General features: G+C 42.1%; 1 protein-coding gene across 1 annotated transcript in view; it reads left to right on the top strand.

The window, feature by feature from the left end:
• adgrd2 (adhesion G protein-coupled receptor D2) overlaps positions 1-24,313 on the top strand; it is a 36,523-nt gene extending 12,210 nt beyond the window's left edge. Inside the window, exons 8-26 of the mRNA XM_035379294.1 lie at positions 296-577; positions 1,320-1,431; positions 2,033-2,167; positions 2,283-2,391; positions 2,859-2,964; positions 3,644-3,699; positions 6,478-6,604; positions 6,767-6,870; positions 7,052-7,154; positions 7,260-7,413; positions 8,746-8,879; positions 9,260-9,375; positions 10,925-11,045; positions 13,100-13,141; positions 13,589-13,642; positions 14,489-14,636; positions 14,757-14,815; positions 21,955-21,985; positions 23,731-24,313. Of these exons, the coding sequence (XP_035235185.1) occupies positions 296-577; positions 1,320-1,431; positions 2,033-2,167; positions 2,283-2,391; positions 2,859-2,964; positions 3,644-3,699; positions 6,478-6,604; positions 6,767-6,870; positions 7,052-7,154; positions 7,260-7,413; positions 8,746-8,879; positions 9,260-9,375; positions 10,925-11,045; positions 13,100-13,141; positions 13,589-13,642; positions 14,489-14,636; positions 14,757-14,815; positions 21,955-21,985; positions 23,731-23,738 (2,001 nt within the window). The 3' untranslated portion in view covers positions 23,739-24,313. The remainder of the gene's footprint in view (positions 1-295; positions 578-1,319; positions 1,432-2,032; positions 2,168-2,282; positions 2,392-2,858; positions 2,965-3,643; positions 3,700-6,477; positions 6,605-6,766; positions 6,871-7,051; positions 7,155-7,259; positions 7,414-8,745; positions 8,880-9,259; positions 9,376-10,924; positions 11,046-13,099; positions 13,142-13,588; positions 13,643-14,488; positions 14,637-14,756; positions 14,816-21,954; positions 21,986-23,730) is intronic.
• The last annotated feature ends 269 nt before the right edge of the window (positions 24,314-24,582 follow it).

Here is a 24,582-nt window from a genome sequence, read left to right as displayed (position 1 = left end):
ATTTTGTTCTAAACCGGTTGTTTCCTAAATTTGGGATAAAACCAACATATGAATCTTTACAAGAGTACTTGTTGATCATAAAAAATCCCTATAATGGACAATTGCGTTGTTCTAAATAAAACACTCTGGCGAGTCTCCATGGAGGTACTTTAACATATATTTATAAACAATTGAATTTCCACTTTTGATCACACATCAGCATGTTTCAACGGGGTGCGTTACAGAAAATTGCATCTTAGGCCTGGAAAGTTTAGACACCTGTGTTTTAAACAACTGCTCCCTCTGTTGGTGGCAGACGCAGGTTACAGAGGGGCTGATCCCCGACGAGCCTCAAGAGCTGACCTGGGGTCAGGTATCCGGCCTGCTCGACGTTTCCAGGCAGGCCTTGGAAGAGTCGCCGGGCGATCTGGAGCCCGCCGACGTGCTTCACCTGGTGCAGTTCCTGGCCCGCGCGGCGGAGGTCCCGACGCGCTCCAACGAGAGTCACGAGGCCGCCGCCCTCACTCGCCACTTCGTCACCGTGGCGGACAGGATAGTCAGTCAGGAACAGGCTCCCACGTGGCATGCCATCACGCAGGTAACACCTCAGACACCCCCGCCATGGTAAAACAGCCAGAACACAGCCTTGGTCAGGAAGCATGTTACATTTCCCCACTAGAGGGCAGTAAATGCAAAAGAGTGCTCCCAGTGATGAAGAATTTGACTGAAAGCAGGCTGACACCATTTTCCCTTCATTGTGTAATAAACTATACATTTTTAAATGACTGATATGAGAGACAACTCAATATGATCTTGGTAATCCACAATGTAAATACATATAAATTGTATATAAATGCATTTTAGCGTATAGTATGGTACTTTATATGTGAAACAAATCCTTCTGTCACAGCGTTATTTTGAATAATGGAAATAGGAACAGCACTGACAGAAGGTTCTGTGTTGTTTAAAAGCAACCCATTATCTGCACAAGCCCTGAAACAAATGCATTTACAAATCATGAAAATAACAACAGACATTGCTTACATAGCAAAATATTCTTAATTCATATCAGAGACAAGGCTACATGACAAATCAGTACACACACATACAGAGAGAGAGAGAGAGACGGGGGGGGGGGGATAGAGAGAGAAAGAGAGAGTGAAAGTGAGAGAGAAAAAAATAGAGAACTTCATTCATACCCACTTTCAATATTACAGCAAGCCCTTACAGTATGTCTAACCTGTCATGAACAACATAACAGTTGTATCACCTCCCCCAGCCCTCTAGCATCCCTCAGGTGACAGCTGAAGAGGTCAGAAGTTTATTTGTCTGTTTTGCAGGTTGTAAATGGACCAATGGCAGTGGTAGAGAGCATTGACCGGATGGTGACCAATCTACAACCTCTGATGATGGCTGAGAGTGATACACTTCTGATCCAAACTGACAATATCAGTGAGCCAGACTCCTGCACACACACACACACACACACACTTTCAAATATACATAAACATATACATTATGTACAGTACACATATACATGCGTATTGATAAAGCACACATGTACATATATGTGGACACACATGAGTACTCAAACACACACACACACACACACACACACATATACACAGATACACTCACAGTTCTTGTAAATTTTATCACCATCATTTTTTCTCTATTTTCGCTTCTTGCAGTATTTTTTTCCATTTAGTAAATTTTACTTCCCATATTCAGTTGCATTCCACCTAAGATGGCACAAATCATTCAACATAGTCTTAGCACTCACTGTGTATATTCCCCATGTTATCAAGTTAGTTGAATGTGTTTATCAGAATGGCTGCCCAAGCTAGCATTACAGTTGATTCTTATTGTTCTTGTGACGCTGTTGTTGACTCTACTAGAGTAAATAATCATTTTTATGTAGCACTACTGCTTTTATGATCATACTTAACTGCATCTATATACTTTATCTGGTAAACGGCCCTGGATAAAAACATCAGCTAAATTGATGTTAAGTACATTTCTAAACAAAAGTATAATGCATTGGTTTATTCAGAGCTGACAGTCCAGCAGAAGAGTTTGGGAGATGACGCCACTGGTTCTGAATTCTGTGGACTTGACTTTGAAAATGACACCGGCCTAGACTGCATCTCAGTCCCAACCCAGGATATGCAGGCTCTTCATGACTTTGGTGAGGAAGTCACAAAATGGCTATCATCGAGTCAATATACAAAGAGATGGCTCAAACATTCTATTGCCTCCAAATGCCACATTTTGTTGATTGTGTGCCTAATGTAACTAACCAGGCTTCCGGAAGGTTACCCTGATGAACACCTGGTATGGTTCCCTGCGCCCGCTGTTTCAGACACAAAGCAACGTCACCCTGTTTCCTGCCGTTACCGACGGCACTCAGAAGTAAGTGTTCGTTTGCTCAGCATTGAGTCTCAAAATGGTCCAAGGAAATCCATTATTCCCTGTACAACTGGATGCAGCTAAAAATAGCCATAGCGCCAAGATGAGGACTGAAGAAGACAATACAGGGCGAGTCACTGAATGGTAGCAGCATTTGAAAACGTAGTTTTGTTCCCTGGCCATAATGTTACAGTATGTTTTTAATCTCTGAATAGTCATGGCATCAGACAGCCATTTTATTTTGTTATTTGGTGAGGTGACTCACGCTAATCTTCATTTTGAAAGACGGGCTGATGTTAGCATGTCAGGTCAGGCTGAAAGCTACTTTCCATCTGCAGACCCTGAACATGTTATCATGATGTTGGTGTAATTTTAGTGCCTGCAGATTCATACTGTTATAGTGTAGACAGTGATTGTCAGGCAGGTGTACTCAGGCCCTCACTCCTCACCTTGTGCTGTGTGTGTTGCAGGTATTTAGGGACAGTACTGGGCTCTTCTGTCATCTCCAGCACGGTGCTCGGGGACGGCCAGCCTATCAGCATGGCAGTTCGCTTCCAGCTGCAGCACAAACCTGAGGTTAGCACTTGTCGCTCTCCTCTGGTGCTCAAACGATGAAGCCCAGGGTTCATATTCAAACAAGCAGTCAAAGTACATGAAATCTGAAGACTAAATTCAGTAGAAGTCAGCAGAGAGGGGGCTGGATGGCTCTTTTGGTTAAGGTACAAGGCTGTGGTGCATGAACAAGCCTCATGGTCTCAGATCAAATCCGGAACGTGCCGGTGCCGACTGTTGCCAGTAACTCCATGGGGTGATGCGCAACTGGTGATCGTGTCCTGCACGGAATGGGAGGGCTCCACTTTCAGTGCCATCTAGTGACTCCTGCTGGTCTGTCAGGCACCCATAGATTGCGATCAAAACCGCATGTGAAAAAGGACTTCCTCCAACACACATCTTGCTGTATGTGAGCTTAACTGCAGTATGCAGTGTCTAAAGAAGCACCTGGAGAACTGGGGATGTCTACACTGCCTGTGGGGTTCGCAGCATTAATACTGCTTGGACAAAGGGGTGGTTGCAGACATTTGGACATTACGGAACAGAGTGGGAATTAGCTATGTACTGGTGACAAATTTATAGGAAAAAAATGTTCTAAAAGTTTCATTCTGATTTACTTTTATTAAATCAGGGCTTTAGGGCTTTAATTCTGTCAAGTATTTGAAAATGTACTGACTGGTCTGTTCCTTCCCACCTTTTCCAGAGCCTTCCTGGGACAGCATATGATCCTGTTTGCGCATTTTGGGATTTCAGTCTCACGTGAGTAGCCATCAGTGCTGTCATGTAATTCACACATGGTTTCACACCTGACCTGTAAGCTACCACTTGCAGAAAGTCATTCAGTTATTTCCGATATTGATTAACGGCAATTATGACAATATATACACCGGCAGTTTTCAGTAAAGCAAGACTGCCTACGTAATGAAATGGTTAATTCCCTGTACTCCGTGATTTCTTTTGCTCCTCCTCATTCTCCTTTTTGTTCTTGTTTTTTTTTTTTCATCTTACTTTGCTATTGATTTTACCTTGTATTCACACATAGCATAATGGAGACACATGCAAGGCATTCTTGGTTTTCAGAGGTATTTAATGGCTGTGATTCACTGGCAGTCAGTACGTGGGTCATGGGGTCAGTACACATCAGTCAGACTCAGGTGGCCATTTACCTTGTGGCCCGCTCCTACACCTCAAGACTATAGACCTCAGATTCACTATAGTAACCTGGTGGCTGCCATTTTCTCTTCATGTTTACTTCTTTGTCAAAGGTTCAGGTGGAAGAGGAGTCTCCATTGTTATAATTTTTAGTATTCATTAAAATATATTTAAATATGTAAACAATTCTTCTTGCTTCAAATCCTACATAATCGCACGCCCAAAGAGAGCCTGACCACATATTTACACTTCAGTTGAGTTTAATTATTTGTTTACTTTCACTGTGAATAAACGTAACCAGGAATAAATTATTAGCTTGAAGGGAAGAACTTTTGGTAGTCTTTCAACAGGTTCTCTCCCTATGTCAGCAGAGTACACATTTGCTTTGAACTTGATTCTATTTACACACAAAAACTCACAATCACACACACACACACACACACACACACTTAGTTTGCTTGCTGGTTGTCCATTGTATTCTATGATGACTATATTCTCATATTTATTCTTGGTGGCTGTATAGTCCAATCCTGGAAGCTACGGTTGCAGACCAGGCATGTAAAAGTGATGTTGGGGCGGTACGGCCAGTTTTACAAGCATGCCTCTTTGCGCGCTTAGCTATGTAGTTTTGTGCACATTGATTTGCCATACGTTCCACACCCTCTGAAGAGTAAGAGCACCAGAGGGTGAAGCAGTAAGTTAGTTTTTCTAATGAAAATCGCATCTCTTCAGCATAGTCTTCATTTGGTCCTTGAGCCACTTCTTCTACCCCCCAGCAATTTGTTAGCCGAGATGTAGCTGGCTGTGGAGCATGGGAGAATAACATGTCTGAGTCACCTGAATTGATGGTGGTTCAGGGCGGACTCAATACTGCAATTGCCTGTCTGTTCTAGCAGCTCTGTGTGTTGCAGTCTGTCCTTCCAAGTGATTCCAAGGATCTTACATGGCAGACCTCCAAGGTTTGGTGACGAGGTGGTGGCTGTAGACAGTCTATACCTCACGTCCATACAGTAAGGTGGTTTTGGATCTCATCAACCATTGTGCCATTTTTGGATATTATGCTTTCCAGGTACTTGAAGGTAGGAACGGTGGTTGGTTGTTGCTGTGAGGGTTGTTGAGTGGTGTGGGAGGTCGGCGACCATCTGACAGATTACTTCTGTTTTTTGGTTGTTGATATTCAGTCCCACTCTCCTGTATGCAGTTACGGCTGCTGAGATCATTTTGTGGGGCCTCTGGTGTGTGGGCTACCAGGGAACAATCATTGGCATACTGGAGCTCAGTTATTTCCTCTGAGGTCAACCTGTCTACTAGCTTGTATGTTAGGTGTTTTTGTTAGAGGGTCTGGCACAGTGGAGTGGCTTCTTCTTTGGTCCACTTTGACATCTTAAAAGATAGACATGCAGTGGAACTTTTGTCAGAGGACTCTCCAGGCTCTCGTAAGAAGGGTGTCTTTAGGATCAGGTGCCAGTGTTTGGATTTAGGATGCATCCAAGATGCCTTGTATTTATTCTTATGTCAGAAGATGGTGTTTGTTATGCTGAGGTCATGTTCAGAGCACAGACTAAGAAAGCGTATGTCATTGGAGTTGACTTGGAGTTGTCCAATACTATGGATGCCAATCACTCCACCTGCCACCACAGCTTGTTTTTCTGTCAGGGTTTGCTCCCTTCGTCTTTTATCCTCCCAGGCTCACCAGGCAACAGAACAGTGGTTGATAGGTGCCAGGGTGTGTCCACTGGTGTGGGCCTAAACACCATATATTTGAGGCCCACTGCAGCTAAGAGTCCCCCTGCTAAATTAGCCTGTGTGGCCATTGGGAGGCCTGGCAGGAGTCTCGGTGAAGGAGAGGCTATGTACTGGCAAGGGAAGGCTTACATGCTGGTTCACCACAATGGCTAGCCACCAGCAGCAAGTTTAAAACAAGAGGGTTGCAAGCAGGTGGGAAGCATGCATGCACCTTCCCTCAAACTATGCACTACTGCACCACATGCATTGCAACACCCAGTGTGCTAACCCACACGCACACACACCCATCACATCCATTAATTCATAGGAATTGTCCTTGGTCACACCAATCCTAATTTACAATCATAAAGATATCAAATTGTAACATCAAATTAAATACATATCAGAGTGAGAGAGGCAGAACTGTCAGTTTGAATTATAATCAAATGAGCTTCTGTTTAGCCTGTAGAATATGTGATTGTGTCTCCTGCACAGATGGTTCTGGAACATCCAGGCTGTCTCTGAAGGGTTAAAACATGGGGGCTCCCTGCTGAAGCTGTACTAATGTGTAATGTCAGCTCAGACCCAAGTTATCTTGTGATGTTCTTTTATAGTGAACGGATAAAACCAGCCTGGCTGCAATTTCTGGTTCTCTCTTAGGCCAGAAGTCGGAGGAGGCTGGTCCACAGAGGGGTGCCAGGTCATTTCCACTGGCAAGACCTCCACCTCCTGCTACTGCAACCACACCACTAACTTTGCTCTGCTACTGCAAGTGTACGAAGTCCAGGTACCTGAGATTTTTAAACTAGTGTCAGCAGTGTGGTTTGCCCCACACGGACATTTGCCATTTGTGTAGGATCTTTCAAGCTGTACAGGACTGCAGTTCATAAGCCAGTTTTCACTTACCATTAACTGTCCCTAACATTGAGCCCTGGTCTGGTCATTCCAGAGGAGTCCAGAGGACCAGAGTGCCCTGCAGGTCCTGACTCTCATTGGCTGTGGAGTGTCACTGTGTGGCCTCATCCTCACCTTCATCCTCTTTATGGCTGTGGGGTGAGTGTGCAGGCATCCTAGCCCCAAAGAACTTTGAGTCACACCATGATTGTCAATGCAGGCTTCCCGCCTTCTGCATGATGCACAGCGATTTTGCTGACAGACTTATCAAAATGCATTCGTTGTTCTCCTCTGTAAATGGCCTTTTTCTCTTCTCTTCTGCTTTTCCTGTGAACTGTAGTGTGCCCAAATCAGACCGGAACACGGTCCATAAGAACCTCATTGTGGCGCTGGGGACGGCTGAACTGCTCCTGATGTGCAGCGACTCCGCATCACTCCACCAGGTGGTTCTCCATGATGTGCAATCAAGGGCAACATGCTTATACGCATTCAATTAAAGTTTTAAGCTTATTGGACTTCCCTCTTGTCATTGTGTGTCTGTCCACTAGGAGGTGTGCCTGGTGGTGACAGCAGGGCTGCACCTGTTCTTCATGGCTTCCTTCACCTGGATGCTGGTGGAAGGCCTGCTGTTGTGGAGCAAGGTGGTGGCTGTGAATATGAACGAGGACCGCAGGATGAGGCTGTACTACCTGATTGGCTGGGGTGAGGACACAGGCACACACATGCACATACATGCATGCTTCCTCTTAGACTGTAATTTTCTTTGTCTTCAGCAGAAAATGCACCACAGTTATGTCATCCTCAGTTTAATTAAAGATGGTGCAGCCACTGAAAACAAACCTTTGTAGACAAACCACATTGACAAACTAAAGCTTGTAAACTAGCCAGAGTTTAGACAAGACAATTATTTCCCTTCTACGCTCAAACAACTCCAGTACCCCTGACACAAGCAACCCATACGTTGCTTGTGTTGGGGGTACCAGGTACATGCAAACAAGCATGCTTATGCTCAAGCTTAATCACCAAAATGTAATCTTTTTTGCCATGCCCTTCACATGAGGAGATGCACTCATTTTCAAGACTGTATCTCAACCAGCTTTGAGATATGCCTGTTTAATTCTAGCCAATCTAAAGCATTTCAGTCAGTCGTCCATCCATCACCCCCATTTGTTTGATTGCGCCAACGAAGTATGGTTTGCATCTACCTGTCTGCTGAGAGGCACACAAAGTTTAATTGTGAATCTATTTGGAAGTTATATTCTTTTTGGTAGAAATCACACCCACTGCCATACCCCCCTTCAGAAAAAAGTATGAAAATTTTGTCACTTCTTCCTTGCCCCATGACCAGCCTTTCTAGGAAGTTTTGTGGTATTACGTGAATCCGTTCATAAGTTATATGCCTTTTTGTGAAAAGCCATGCCCACTCTCACTCCAATTGGTGTGAAAAGCTCATCAGTTCTTCCTAGCCCCAAGGCCAAGCTTCCCACAAAGCTTCATGCAAATCCATTCATAATTTTTGGAGACATCCTGCTAAGACAGACAGACAGACAGACGGACAGAATCAGGCGAGAACATGACCTCTGTCGACTCCCCCTGTTGGTGGCAGTAAAAATGTAATATGCAGACAAATGGGCAGTGCTTTACTGTGGGACAACAATGGACAAGGACAGTAAGCCAGTGATTAATAAAATAAACATAAAGCTTGTAACAGTAAATAAGCGCATACATACAAATACAAAGGCATACTAGCACACAATCGTGCACACAAAATGGTACGTCTGGTACATGGTAAAAGTGAGGTGTACACATGAATGTGCAGTATGGTGGTGAATTTAGGTACTGATGCACAGACTAACATTAATACATCCATCAGGTCATTGGCCAAGGGAGGGACTTGGAATAATGCTGTGAGATACGAGCATGTAGCACATCACATCACTCACCAAAACACAGACAAAGATGTCTATTTATTGATGTTTATTTTTTATTCTCTCGCTCTCTCTCTCTCTCTCTCTCTCTCTCTCGTTCATTCAGGTGTGCCAGTTGCCATTGTCAGTGTGACCTTGACAGTTTCTTTTGACAAGTACAAGGCTGACAATTACTGCTGGCTCAACGTTCAGACTGATATCATTTGGGCCTTTGTTGGCCCCGTACTTTTTGTTCTGGCGGTAAGCACCTCAGCCAAGTACGCCTTTTCTCTTCACAGTCCAACGCGATTGGTCCCTTCTGCGAGCATTGTGGTGCAGTCAATAGCGTTGTTCGTAAATGCTGCTTGAGCCCCCACAATTTAGCGCTTCACTGATGTACCTCAGCACCTTATAGGTCATGCTGGCTTCCCTGTCTTAACTGTTGTTCTGTATGGCATCACAGCATGGCACACAGCTTAGCACAATAGATACATTTCATAAATATTAAATTCATCCAACACATGCATTTATTTTTTAAAATCATTTATGCTATGTATTGTGTCTTTACTGTGACTGTAAGTTTGTCATGGCATATGTATGTGTGCGTATACGGACGTGTGACTGGCACCGTGTGTCTCCAGGTCAATGCAGTGGTACTATGTCGAGTTGTCATGGTGACAGTGTCAAGCGCTCGACGACGTGCAAAGATGCTCACGCCAAGTTCTTCTTCCCAAATACACGCATTGGACCTCACTTGGTGAGTCACAACCACGCACGCAAACTTTCGCACACAGACACATTCACAGACACACACACACACACACACACACACACACACACATACATATGCTTTAGTGTTAATGGAGAATGATGTAGGGAAGAATGTGATCCACAACATGCTTTTCTCTCTGTCCAAACACAGGATGGCAGGTGTCACTGTGACCTTTTGACCATCTGTGGCAGATGCACAGATGTACAGATGTACAGACAGACAGACAGACATGCAGACAGATCGTTCTCCAGGGGATTAGCCTAGGTTGTGGTAGCATTCACCAGAGTCTTGCGGGGTTACTGGGTGAACTGAGAGTTGAGCTGGTTATGTTTTCACAGGATGTATTGTATTGTAATCGATGCACCTGGCATGGAGGTGTTGTTTTCAGAGTAACATACTAGGGAGCTGATAGTGGGAGAGTGTGTGTGGGGTTTTATCAGACAACACCTGGGCAGTGAGGAGAGGACAGGGTCTGCTGGGACTCTCTCTCTCTCTCTGTTTCTATCTTTCCCTCTCTGTCTTTCTCTTTCTCTCTGTTTCTCTCTCTGTCTCTCTCTCTTTCTCTCTCTCTCTCTCTCTCACCCACACACTATGCAGTGCATGTATTCACTCAGTACTGGAGTTGTTTACTCTCAATAAACATTTTCAATCGGAGTGTGAAGTTGTTTTGTAATGTCACATTATGTTTTTTTCTTTTTAATAATAAAAATCTTGAGAGTGGATGGCTGTATGTCTTTACCAACACCATCGCAAGACCCCCCCACCCCCTTCCAAAGGAATCCAAAGGAGTTTTCAGGATAAAAAGTATAACTTAGTCTAAAATAAATGAAATGGGAGGGAGGAGATTGAACTGCTCATTTTGTCCTTGTACACACAGTTGAATGTTGAAAACTCAATCTCCTAGCCCCAGGTGCAGTGTGTCTGCAACAATACAGATGTTAACAAAGACAACCTCCTTGCCTCCTCTTCACAAAGACCTTTATTTATATAGCTATTTGCTAGATGATTCTAAAGAATGGTCGTGATTGAAAGAAAACGCAGCAAGGCTGCAGTAGCCTGAACTGTGTGGCTCCGAGTTGCTGAATGAGCAAGGCGTAGACTTAAAGAACATTTTACATTTTCAGACTGTACTTTTCTCTAGTGGAAGATGCAGACTGCAGCTGACGTGTTCCATCACACTTTCGAAATGCCTCTCATGCCTAATGCCGATTCAATTGAATAATTAATCGCTGCAAAATAACATATTTTGCTAACAATTGACGGATAAAAAACATAACAGTTAAAATCCCGGATTCCAGCAGAAATGACCTCCAAGCTGTGCAAAGCATTCAATTATTGTGTAGATTTTACTACTGGGTTTTTGGCTGGATCTGGATAATTTGCTTAAAGGTAGGAAGTTATTTCGCATCAAATGATGTGCACGGTCTATGAAGCGAAACGTCCTATAAGTGTGCGGCTAAGGCTAAGTGATTTAATAATATAACCACACAGAGTATTTGGGCTAACACGTGGGCCTGGGTTCTTGGGTCTGCAGGGCAGCGACCCGGCCCGTTCTGATCTTGTTACCAGTTCTGGGCCTTACCTGGCTGTGTGGAGTTCTGGTGCACCTGTCCACAGTCCTGGCCTACCTGTTCATCGCACTCAACGCCTTCCAGGTGAGTTCTGCCCCTTCGCCCCCACCCCCACCCCCAGCCTCATTCGCTTCACCATCTTAACACACAGGATGTTAGAAAACACACCCTTAAAACATTTATTCTCAGTTTCCCTGGCGGACAAGCGATAGAGACAGACAGAGAGAAGGTGAGAGACAGAGACAGAGAGAATGGGGTGAGGAGGATACGCAGAGAGGAGAAAAAGAACGAGAAAAGGCGAGAGACTGATGAGGGACAGAGAGAGAGAGAGAGAGAGAGCGATGGGTGAGAGAGGGGGAGGGAGAGAGTAGAAGAGATTGGGAGGGGGCTGCTGGTCCTGTTCTGTGTGTGTGCGCGTCTGTGTGCAGGGACTTGGGTGGGTGGGGGTGTGTTTTGATAAGTGGAAGTGCAGCGCGGGGGATGGAGCAGCCGTGCGCTTTGAAGGACAGGTCATGGCTGGGCTCCAGGGCTGCCAGCCCGCCGGCCAGATTTACCTCCACCCCCTTATCGGGCCGCCGATAAAGCCGGCCGCGATACGGCGTAAATCAGGTGTGTCCCGAGTGGACTTCCTCCAGATCCGGCTCTCTCTCCGCCCAGGAGTTCACAGCTCCGCGGCTTTTAATTAATAAGAGTCACCTGGCCCCGGATTGACCCCTAGCATGGTGCTTGTTAATTTAGATTTACTGTGAAGGTCCTGGAGAAAGAAAGAAAGAAGAGATAAATGCATAAATTTGTCTGAGGGAGGATACCTCACCCGTATAATAAGTGAGTGGAAGGAAGCCATAGGAGAGGCTGATCTCAGAAGTCGAGCACCAGCCCACACCCTCTATGGTCATTACGTTTGGCCCACTTCAGAGCTCACAAGCAACAGCCAACGGCTCCCCAACCAGCCAGGAACCCAACTAAACTTCTGTAATGGAGGAAAAGTAGTTCAATTCTAAAAAGATAACCGTAAGGATGCCATGAAATCTACCATTTTGTGGAGGGACGCAGCAGGTGCAGTAACTGCTTAAGTGCACTAGAGGGCAGTGGTGAACATTTAAAAATCTGGATGGCAACTATGCAAATCAGCAGCACTCATACTTATTTTTTTATAACAATGGGCACAGTTAAACCTGACACCTTTTCAAGAAACCGAAAAGGACCAATTTATTTCCCACATTTTTTGGCACACTAACACAACGGATTGTTTTCCTTATTATTTAGTTATCAAACAGAATAAATGACTGACAGGTTGTGTCTGATATTTCAGTAAATGGCTCAAATATTAATATTTTTTGTGTAGTGCTTTGTGCATTACATTTACGGCATTACATACTCACCATTTTATCACTAAATTAATCTTATTAATTTAGTGATAAAATTCAGCATATTTGCAACATTTATGGATGCTCCTCTATTAAAAATGCAAAATGACTCTTAATTCCTGTGTTTAGGCACATGCTTGGTATTGGTAGTGTAAAGGTAACTTTTGGTATGTACAATGCAAAACTTATAATAATAATTCCGTAAATAAGATCTTTTTAATGGAGGTCTAATGATGACAACAATGATAATGGTCTGCAGGGTGTTGGTAACTATCCACGATTTTGTGCCCACATCAACAACTGAATCTTTATGCAGAATTCTGGGGCAGGGTTTGTGGCTTTGTGTGAGCAGTCTGTGTGTCACCTGGCACCTTTCTCTATCACTTTGGCTGTTTGACTGCTAAATGGTAGGTTACTGGGTTTAGGGGATGAAATATTGTCAAGCGGCACCTCTTGATTTGGTCTTCATTGAGTAAACTGCTTGGGATTGAACCTACATCGAAAACAGCATCACTACCTTTAAATGTTACCTAAAAAGAAATCCATAGAAATATAGTGTATAAATTTTCATCCGCTCTGGGTTACAACTGTGGATGGAAGACATTAATAAATTGTTGACTAGTTTTTTGGTCCAAGTAAGTTTTCTCTTGGCCCTTGAAGTTCAGAGATCCTCCTTTAATCATCAAAGGAAAAAACCGCCTTTTTGTCAACCGTAAAACAATTTGTGTGTTAAACCTGCCACTCTCTTGTTTTCTCTCCCTTCTTCTGCAGGGCCTGTATATCTTTCTAGTGTACGCTGTTTACAACAGTGAGGTAGGTTACTGATGCATGGTCTGCTCTCGACTGAACGCAACTGAAAGGAGCTTGTGCTCCTTCATACCATTTCCACCATATTTTTTGGGATTTCACGGGGCTGAACGTGAATCCAGGCCTCCTGAACCTGCAGGATGTAGCCATGTTTTCGGGTCTCTCTGCCCCCATTTCCTCACAAGCCGTACAGAAGTAGAAAACACTTTCAGATGCTGAGCTTTCCTTTGAGACACCAATTCAGTTTAACCTGAGCAGAGCAAAACTGCCTTCAGTTTACCTGCAAAGAAACTAGACCAACACTTGCCAACATTTAATTGTGAGCGAAAGTTATGGAACGTTCAGTACAGAACAGCAATGTGAATTTCTGTGATGCAGCCCGACGCCTTCTGTCCACAGTACACAATGTGAAATACCTGAACCACTGTGAATTCTGTTTGTTTGTCTGGAAAGGTGAGGAATGCCATAAGAAGGATCAAAGAAAAGAGGAAGGCATTGTCCTTTACGGTAAGTCTGCTCTCCGCCTAGAAGAAAGCAGCTCTTCAAGTGTGTCTGTGTAAAGTGGTATGTCTGAAGGAATGCCAGTGAGGTAACTTTCATTTTTTGCAGAATAGACTACCAGCACATCCGTCTGCCACGTACCCACCTCCACCATGCTATTTTCCTTTCCTCCATGCTCTCAGTACAATTCTGTAGGAGCCAAGATATGCCAGTTTTTTTATAAAAAGTTCTTTGTGATGCACCAGGTACTTTTACATAAATTGAGGCCTTGAATCAGTGACACAGTCCTTAGTCATGTTTTGGGGCTTAATGTTAAACTCCCAATGTAATACTCATAACGATAATTCCTTATTATGGAAGAACCTCTTGTGCATCATTGTTCAACATGCAAAAAAAACATTTACAAAAAAGAAATAAATAATAACGTGAAATGGAAAAATAATTTCTTTTGATTTTCACACTGATAATTAAACCAACTTTTCAGTGGATATAATACAATTTCCAAATGGTCCAAATGGTGAAAAAATCAGGCTATGGTTAAACTGTCATGAATATCTGAATTACCTTTGAATTGGTTATGAGCCCCAGACAAAGAGAGTCAGACAGACTGGATTTGATTTTTTATTTTATTTTATTGAGCCAGATATATGACCGTGTAAACGTAGCCTAGGACAGCAAAATGGAAACAGAACAGAGTAAATCATTTGAGTAAAATTTTTTTGCCGGATTACTATTGTGCTTCTTCCTGATCTCAGACATTGAGATTGGTGCATTGGACAGGATCCGGTCAGTGAGACTCAACAAGTGAGTGAGGCCTGTCATTCAGGGCATGTCATCCCCCCTTCTTTTCAGAACTGCTCCCAGCCAATCGGCTTCCTTCCATCACAGAGGACGACCACCGCCTCCTGGACCCGGTGTGTTCCAGCGCTGTCCAGCCCAGAGACCAGCGATACCTCCGCGCCAGGCCGCACCTCCTGCGGGTCCCTGGTCATTAAAAACGGTGGGTAGGGTGGTGTGCGGCAGAACGGGGGCCTTTCGTCTGACCTCACGTTTTCAACCTGTGCACCAGCGCTGACGCACAGAGCGATTCATCTCAATATTATCGATTCTGTCTTTTCAGAGAGTTTCAGGAAAGAGAGCTTTGTGAGTTTCTCCCTGAAACCAGCCGCAGAAAATCAGGTATGCTTTAAGAGAGTGATAAGAGGTTTATGATGTACAGAAAACATGGTAAACCACATGGCAGAACCTGTGTCATTGATTCTATGTTACTCACTTATATAACTGAAGTCCTGGTACACATGAGCCAAACCAGGTTTTCCGTTAAACTGTGAACACATAATCCACTAAATGTGTACTTACTGAATGTCACTGTGACAATGTCAGCGTCATTTCCTGTCCCTTCAGTATAATCCTTCAGTATCAGCACATATCGTTCCTAATATATATAAACATATCGTATTGCAGGGAGAAAGTGATAAGAATGATGATGATGATGATGATGATGAATGAATGAATAATGATGACCATAGAAATTATTGTGATGATGATGGTGGTGATGCAGCTTTTGATGAATACAGTGATGAACATGAGTTTTCACAGTAGGAAATCTGGCTCCTGCAGGTGTTAAAGAATCATATCATCTTGCAGAGTTAGAGAATGACCATCATCATTAATAGTGATGATGCTAACGGTAAAACATAATGGTGACGATCATGCCGACAATGATGGTGATGACAACGATGATGGTGGGGATGGTGATGAGGATAATGACGGTGAAGAGTATGATGATTTGGATGAATAGGGTAAAGATTGTGGTAGTAAGGATGAAGTTAGTGAGGATGATCCTGGTGATGATGATGGTGATGATGATCATGTATAGGAGAATGATGGTGGAGGAGGGAGGGAGGGAATGATCCTGAATTGATGCCAGAGTTGCAACGGTGCTTGTGAACAGACATTTAGCAGTTCAATTCTAATTTGTCTGCGTATCTGTGCACAGTCATTTTACCATTCCTACACAAACTCAGGCATGCAGTCTGAAAAGGAAGCAGACATTACACAGCCTCCAAAACGCTCGGAGAGCAATTTCAAAAAATACCAAAGAAATACCAGAATTCCAAGGCACGTTGCAAGGTGAAGGGGGGTGGGGGGGGGTGTGCAGGAGATGCAGTTACAATTGTTGTAAATAAACTCTAGGTACAAGTCTTCTGAAATTTGCCAACACATTTAGTTTTAGTCTCCTCAAAGGCTATAAGCCCTTCTTAAATGTAATTACCTTATTTACAAAAAGGCCTAAAATAACATATTATAGCTGGGGGTGTCCTAAAAATCTAGTTTTGGATGGCTACTGTTATCTACAATAATGAACCAAAATCATGTTGGTAGCTGGGAACTGTGGGCAGATTAAGTTGCACGTCATGAATTCCAGTATTGCCTGTTATCTCCAAGGTAAAAGTACCGCTTTTTTTATCTCAGAACACATTAACTTAAATTAACACATAAAATAACACTAAATTAAACACTTAAGTGAAATGGCATGTTTTTAAACACCACCGACTTGGAGAACAGGATTATGAACATTCACAATAAATATAGACTTCTTGCAATGTTACATTTTACGTTTAAAAAAAAACTATTTTTTTCAATCCAATACAAATGTTAATTTATATTGTGCTTTCTGAAGGTGTGGGATCAGGATTCAATCAGTATTCCTTAACATTGACTAACAAATAAGAGTTTTGCTTTGCAATGCCAGGTATTTATGATTTTAAATGACTCACATCTTCCTCCAGACCCCACTTATCTAAAGTTAAGTTGCAGGTTTTTATCTGAAGATGTGGAACAGATGATGACAAACCAAAAACAACACAATAAAATAAAATAAGAATTTTTAAAATCCCACCTCCAGTTTGGAGACCACCTTCATCGGTCTCCACCCTCTCTAGTTAGTCTGGCAAGCTAAGTCAATTTCTAAACCAGAAAACCAATATGACACGACACAAAGTACTCATTCACTCATTCAGAACAAACCTTTCCTCTTTCCCTACAAGTCTGTGTTGTGTTGGTGAGCTTTTATTTGTCAGTTTTGATTGCAGGCTATAGTTAGTATGTTCCAATGATGAGATATTTGGTTGGAGTTATGCCTTGTTGTCCTGGGAGCTGCTTGCTGCCTTGCCAGTCAGTGGGGTAGAGTCACGTTGTGGGAGTGTATACCAACCTTAGAGGTAGTGTTGTGGATGTGCGGCTGAGATGAATCAATAGGCACCCAATTAGGATGTTGAACACGTGATTAAGGTCTTTCCCCTTTTCTCCTTAAACTTATTAACATAATCATGATCGTCATTTGTTTTGTCTTTGAATTCTTCATTATCTGCCAAATGGTTCGTTTTTTGGGTCTATTGATTCACCTTGGTCTTTAATTTGATCAAGTAAAATGTTTTGTTACCTCTTTTTTGGCATTGTTTGCATTATAGCACAATCAGCACAATGTTAAGCACAAACTATTCTGCATGGCCTGCATAGCTATTTCTGACATAATGTGGCGTAAGTGGATAAATAATCCTTCTAAACATGAAAACCACCTAATTAAGAAAAAATTGAACAGCTTGTTAAAATTCTGGGACTGCAGTTGTTGGAGTGAAAATCAGCATGCACAGTGGTCCCCCTGGGCTGAGTTTAGGAACCACTGTTCTAAATATAAGCCTACACCACAGCTGCCCAACCCTGTTACTGGGGATCTACCATCCTGTTGGTTTTCATTTCAACCCTAATTTGGAACACTTGATTCTACTAATTAGCAGCTCAATGAGATCTCTAGCTGTTGAATGAGGGGTGCTTTTTTTGGTTTGACTGAAAACCTACGGGAAGGTGGATCTCCAGGAACATGGTTAGGCAGCCCTGGCCAACACAATAAATTTTTTTTAAAACAAATAGCAGTTTAATAGGAATAATTTAGGACTTTAAGCTTACATTATTGAAGCATTATTCATTCATGCTTTCATTAAATAATTTGGTAAAAGTATAGACTCCGCAGTTATTCTCAGTTCATGGAGCTGTCATCAGGATGTAAGCTGAGTTGGTATGGGTATTGAACAAATCCATCTCTATGGGAAATGTTCATTAAATGTGAAATATCCTTAATCGCACACAAAAAACTGCCTGCGCTAACAGAACAGAAAATGAACTATCCCTTTAAAGAGCTTCGGTGCTGCTGGATCCAGATGGACCCCTGGCAGCTGGAGAACAGGGCTGTTTACCATTCTGCCCACCTTGTGCCAGCACTTTGGCATGGAGAGCAGAATCAGATAGAAGGGAGAGATCAAAACAAATCGGAGGGAAAATGTTTCTCATCTGCTGAGGAAAACCTCAGCCAGCCAAGCAGCGGATGTGCGTCTAATCCAAATGATATTGGTGGGACGGCACAGGAGCATTATCGTGTTCCACCTTAATCCAGAAAGTGTATCATGTTTTGTGCCCTCACCTCGCTCGCTCTCTCTCTCTCTCTCTCTCTCCGTCTCTCCCTTTCTCTCGCTGTCTCTCTGTCTGTCTGTCTGTTTAACATTATTTATTTTACATTTACATTTGTTATGTGTCTGTTTCTTTCTTTCTTGTATTTTAACATTCCCTTGCTTAGAGCCATTCACACATACAGTGACATGTCAACTGTAAAAAAAAAAAAAAAGACAAAATTGCGTCCTTAAAAAAAACCTTCCGGTTACTTCAACAACATCTTCCATACATGAGAGAGCAATAAAATATAAATGAAAGCACTTTGTTAAATTCATCATTGAGCACTCATGGGCTTCCAGTTGTCATCAGTGAAAACATCATGTTTGCTTCTTTTCCAAAATGTGCAAGTTCTCCTGTTGAGAGTGTGTAACGGTAATGTGGAAAAATAGTCTCTGGCCTGCAGGTGAGCACATCAGTGTGCATCGGTTTGCACAGCAAACTAAATTAAGGGTGCAAAATACAGGGGGGCAGTGTGTCATAGGATGCAGCACCTCATTTGAGGATCCACAGTAGTCTATCAACTACCACAGCCTACAGCACAAACCCTGCATTCTTTTGTCCACAGACTTTTATAGGAACAGTAAAGCAGGTAATGACATGTGCTGACCGGTGACCTGGGGAGGAGGGAGGAGGGGGGGCTGTTCTCTTACCAAAAATATTTATGCATGAATTAGGGAGTAAGGGGTGAGGACCTTTTTAATGATAGGGGTGCAGGGGGATCTGTTTATGCATGCACAAACTTGAGATAATCAACATTTAAACTAAGCAAACTAAAATGTAACATTTATCTGTTGACACCGTGTGAATGATCCCACAAAGTTATGTTCTGCTGTCATTGCTATGGGGACAGTGTGGGTCTGTTGGGTGGGGGCCTGTTGGGTGTGTTGTTGCAGAGAGATAATTGAATTCACAGCCAAAAGTATTGCCAATTACTTAAAATTACTGAATTTCAATTTTAAATCTCAAAAAGCTTAACATAAACTGGATATTTCAAAAAATAAAACTTCAATAGAATAGAATAGAATACTGTATTTTTCCCTGGGGAGAACTTTGCATTACGGAGAAGATGTTTTGGATGATATAATGCAAACTGTTCTGCAGAATGGCAGAGGTTTTTGTAGAATGATGCATAATTAGCTATCAATTGACTGGAGGGTCACCACTGCACAAGGAGATGGAGAAGATCTGGCCAAATGGGTAATATCGTGCCCAAATATAGGATGCCAATGTGGTCAGGATTCTATTTATGGGGACTATGAGATTTGGATATTAACTGCAAAAACAAACCTGTTTCAGTTAACTTTCTGAATTTTCTTTTCACAGACTTAGTGAAAAGACCTGCTGGCGTGGGTAGATGTAATATGTCTGACCTTAATGATACTCAAATGTTCATTTGTCTCCATGAATAGACAGGCCATTAAGTACCCAATAGTTGATTTGGTGTGCTAGGCGCTTAACATGAATAGATGAGCAGTTCATTGTCTTAGCTGTCAATGATGTCTCAAAAGCCATCCTTCCTCTTGGAAGGACATGCAAAATCAAAAAAAAAAAATATTTTATGAAAGGATTTACTATCAGAAAGTAAGAAATTACCTGGTTGCATGATTTTCACAAAGAACAGCAAATAAACTAGAAAACAAGAAAACAAAAGAATAAACTACACAACGTTTGTATAGCAGGTTTCTTTGTTGGTTCTGGTTGCTTCAGATGTAAAAGCGCAGCAGTAAGGATCATTTACATTTATATTCTTGGTTGTTTTGAAATTGTATTGTCACTGCAAATTTCTGTAAATGTAGCTCCTACTAGCACACAGCTGAAAATCTTTTGTTGAAATTACAAAACTTATGTATAACGAAAACAAATGGAAACAAAAGGTATTTGAGGGGAAAACACTCTTATGAATTATAGTTCTTTGTTTTTTCTTTGACTTCCTTTTCTGATTACTACATTTGACTAAGTTGATACGACTTCAGGGTGAGAACAGTAGCTGTAGACCTTTTTCAGTTTGATAAATCTGTAATTGCAGTTAATGACCTTGTGAAGGATCTGCTCTAATGCCCATCCCTGTTATATGATTATCCCCGAGCACAGGTTTTTAAGGGGGAGGATGTAATCCAGTAAGCCTAGATGTTGATCGAAATTCAAAACATCACCGGTCCTCCCTGTTCTTCCCTACAACCCAAGCCACCCTGCTCTCACCCTGCTCATCTCAAATGTTTTTTTTTTAATATTATGATTATAAGCATCCAGTTAGGTTGATTCATCTTGTACGGACAGAAAAATATGTGCCATACATCAGTAACCTACATGATTTCACTAGAAACCTGAGAAATAATCACTGCAGCAGTAGTTTTCTCCTATTCAACAAGCTGGCTTTCAGAACTGAAAACTGACAAATACATTTTGCCTAACAAAAGTGGAAAAACCAGGCATTTGAAATATTTTCATATTGTAGCAATTTCCCACATACTTTCACGGAATCACATTTTCACTAAATAACAAAGTAACATTTCCCTGAGCAACATAGAAATGATCTCTGTCGGGACAGTTACATAAACAGCTAGTTTTAAAGTTTTTTGTTTGTTAGCTGTGTTCATGTCTCACAGTTATACACAGTCTCGTGGTTGTGTTTATTCATCAAAGAACATACATTAAAAATGAATTTTAAAAAAACATCTCCCAGATAGATTGCCCCATGTATCTATCTCCCAGATAGATTGCCCCATGTATCTATCTCCCAGATAGATTTGCCCCATGTATCTATCTCCCAGATAGATTTGCCCCCCTTTAAAAACACTGCATTAGCACCCCAACGGCAAATTCCTTCATAGCCGAAGAGCAACGTGTTGTGAAAGGCTCCATTACAAACCTCTGTGAACCATTACTTATATCAAAGCAAAGGTGAGACTGAATAGTTTTCATTTTCATATTTATTTCTCTTGCAAACAAAATATATTTTCTTTGTTTCTTTGCTGTCATTTTTTGTTCAATACCACTATTTGAAATAAACAAACAAAATTCAGCTAAGTTTCATTAACTCTAGACATGCAGCTGATGAGATGAATGTACGCTCAATAGAGAAACAATGGCGAAGCCAACCAGTGCCTGCTCTCTCGTGTATTTTGTTTTTGGATTCGTTTATAAAGCTGAATATATAGGCTACTGAAGCAATTCAGGTGAAGTACATTGCTCAAGGGCAAAATGGATCCTAGCTGAGAATTAAACCCAGGTTACGAGCCCAGCTCTTTAACCATCATATACTACACTGACGCAGCTATGTTGTGTAGACTACAGCAGGTCTCAAAGAATGCATTTTCTGAGGACTGTATTGTAATGTAGCAACAGACCAGTCCCGACATCTGCAACACATTTTTTAACATTCCAAAGTTTTGTGCAATCATTGGCCAAGCCAATGCCAAATGCACAAATAAAATAAAGTTGTCAGTGTGTTCTGGGCTCAATGTACGGAGTAAGTGGCCATGATGGACACTGTCTCCAAATAGCCACCGTAAATGCAAAAAATAGGCTCTCTATGGCATCCCATTATGTATTCAACCTGATTGCTGTGACTTTTAAAAAAATCACATAAGAATTAGTGCACCTTCGCACATTTAACAAATGCTATCTTACACTATTAGCAGGTGAGGAGCCGGTCTCCCAAGTTTCCTGTGTTCCTTGTGTGTCTCTTACAACTTATTACAATTGCAAGGTTGACACTGTGATATATGAAAGCTGTTTGTTAGGCTACATTTACAAACAGTGTACTTGCATTAACCTCCCCTTCTCTCTCTCTCTCTTTCACACACCAGGTGGTTCAATTGACAGCCTTCAAGCCATCAGGTAACACATGTTTTGGACAGGTCTGAATCAATGTCGTTGGCCAATAATGCAACATTAAAATATGTATTCAAAACCTGATGCTCCAAGGTCCCAGGTATATTTAAGCAGGCTTTAATACTTCCCAGAGGCAAACCTATGCCACTCAAATGAAACCTGAGGAGACATAATTGCTCGTTACTTCCCATTACTGAAGACTGAATGGTCATTGTCATCAGAATATATTAATGTGGGGTTATTATCAACATTTTTTGATAATGCAACCAACTTTACTTTCTTTGGGTGGTGTGGGGGCACAAAGTAACAGCCAAAACAAACAACTATACACCTGTTGACAGTATTTAGTGGGGCCAGCCACTTAGCAAGTTCAAATATATGATTAGGTTGCCTACTTTCACTCATGTTTTGAGTAGGTAGACAGAGTAAATCTGGCTGTGATCTTTAGTTCTCTAAAAGGGATGTTTGCTCTTGTCTCTCTTGGCCCATCAGGAACATCCTCAGTAGATAAATTCAGCCATCCAAAACAGTGTGGCATTCAGATCTTGGCAAACTAGGATATCTGGAAGGGATATATATAAAGTGAACCTTTCCATCAGTTTCATAAGGAGGGGTCTGGCACAAACATTGAATGTTATTTTATGTGCATTATTTGCTCAGATTCAGCTTACGGTATTAAATCTACTTGAACATTGGGGATGAAAAAAAAAAAAACGTAAGGCAAATTGAAACTTTTCAATTTTTCTCTTGCTTGTGGTACCCTTCAGTACAATTAATCTAAGACTCATTATTCTCAAATGAACTTTGAATGAATTACATTTTGCTGATATTGAGAAAGGCATGAGCTCCCCAAGTGCAGATAGATTTCATTTTCTGAGCAAAGCAAATCAATGCATCACTGTTTGCGGCAATCCGTTTGTTGACCTAAAAGGTACACTGTGTCTATAGGAAATGATTGAAAGCATGAATTCTATAGGTTGAATGGTTCGAAGGGCATTGCTGTCATTTTATGTTTTTCTGTGCTTGTGGGTAGAGGGGGTGGGGGCTGGGGGACACTGAACCGGGGCCTCTCCTCAATGCATATTCAATCTATAAAGTCCCTAAGGGGTGGGGCTGGGGTGTTTAAAGTTTTCCAGCGTGATTAGTGTCTGCGCGTCGTGGAGTGCGATCAGCATTGTGGCAGACTCCCTTTATGTCAAACGACCAATTAATGGCTTTAAAGTGGCACTTGAGGCACTGTGTGGCGACAGGACTGCGGCGCTGGGAACACGCTGAAAAGCTTAATTTCCTCCGTCGGAGGAGAAGCACATTCAGTCCGCCGCACATCAGCCACTCAAACACCTGCTCCCCCTGTGGGACTGACTACGCTTTCTCCCTCCGGTTCACAGAAACACAAATACTCGGCAATGAAAGGGAGCTTTTCTGATTAATTGCTTGGAGGCTGGCTCTCTCTCTCTCTCTCTCTGTCTCTCTCTCTCTCTCTGCTGGATTCAATATTGAACGTCAGCTGTGTTTTATTATTTATTTACTTTTATAAAATGTAGGCTCCTGTTTTGTTTTGTTTCTCTGAGAGACAGCTGTGGTATTTCAGCAACTCTCTCTCTCTTTCTGTGTGTGTGTGCATGTATATGTGTGAAAAAGAAAGAAAAGAAAGGCGGTTTTTCAGTGTACTTTATTTTTGCATGAATCTGCTTGTACGTGTGTGTGTGGGGGGTTGCTGTTTATAAATATCTGTGTCTGTTCCTCCACAGGTTGCTAACTCACTGAAGTCCACTGAAGATAGAAAGACGTGCTCTATGAAGGACAGGATGACAGACACATGCAGTACATGCTCCCAATCACACATAAATGAATACCATACAACTATAGAATGGTCATTGGTTGTATGTCAGTACACACAGTGTGTATTAGGGATATTAAGGAGAGAGAGGGTGACTCTATCAACCGCCCCCCCCCCCCCCCCCCCTTATCTCCCATGATTCTCTGCAATTTGCAGTTCCCAGGGTTAAGACTCACCTGTTGTTTGGGAAATGGACGTTCCACAGAGCCAACGATTTCAAACACTGGCTTCAATCTCCAAACATCACAGCAATTCCTGTTCAGTACCAATTCATGGGAAAAAAAGAACTGCGCCTTCAACTTTTTATTTGTATGCTTGTTTTGGTATATTTGTTGTAAGAGTCATGTACAGTAGTATTGTTGCAATTAAACAAATCAATCTTCCCATCTCTGTTTGAAAATCATGTCTTTTTAGGATATGACCAGACAATATGATCATGTTGTCAGCATATGTGTTTGTCAGTCAGATATGCAATTAAATCTCAATCACTAGAGGTTGACAGATTCCTGTTAATGAATGCTTCCTGAACTTTTACCTTCAGTATTGCATACACTACTCTGTTCATCTGCTACACTCATTGGACAAAGCCTGCATGGTCTCTGACCAATAGAAGCTGTATTGAAGGCTGCTCTGGGATAAAAAAATGGAGGTTTCTTCTGCCTGTTCCCCACCAAACTATACTGTATTTACCAACAAGCCTTGGTAAGACACACTGCTCAGTTCCATACTTTAGTGAACACACACACAGAATTGTTGATCAGTT

This window comes from Anguilla anguilla, chromosome 10 (genome assembly GCF_013347855.1).
Source record: "Anguilla anguilla isolate fAngAng1 chromosome 10, fAngAng1.pri, whole genome shotgun sequence".
Classification (NCBI taxonomy): Eukaryota; Metazoa; Chordata; class Actinopteri; order Anguilliformes; family Anguillidae; genus Anguilla; species Anguilla anguilla.
Note: the sequence above shows the minus strand (reverse complement) of the source record. Positions and strands in the feature narration are given on the sequence as shown.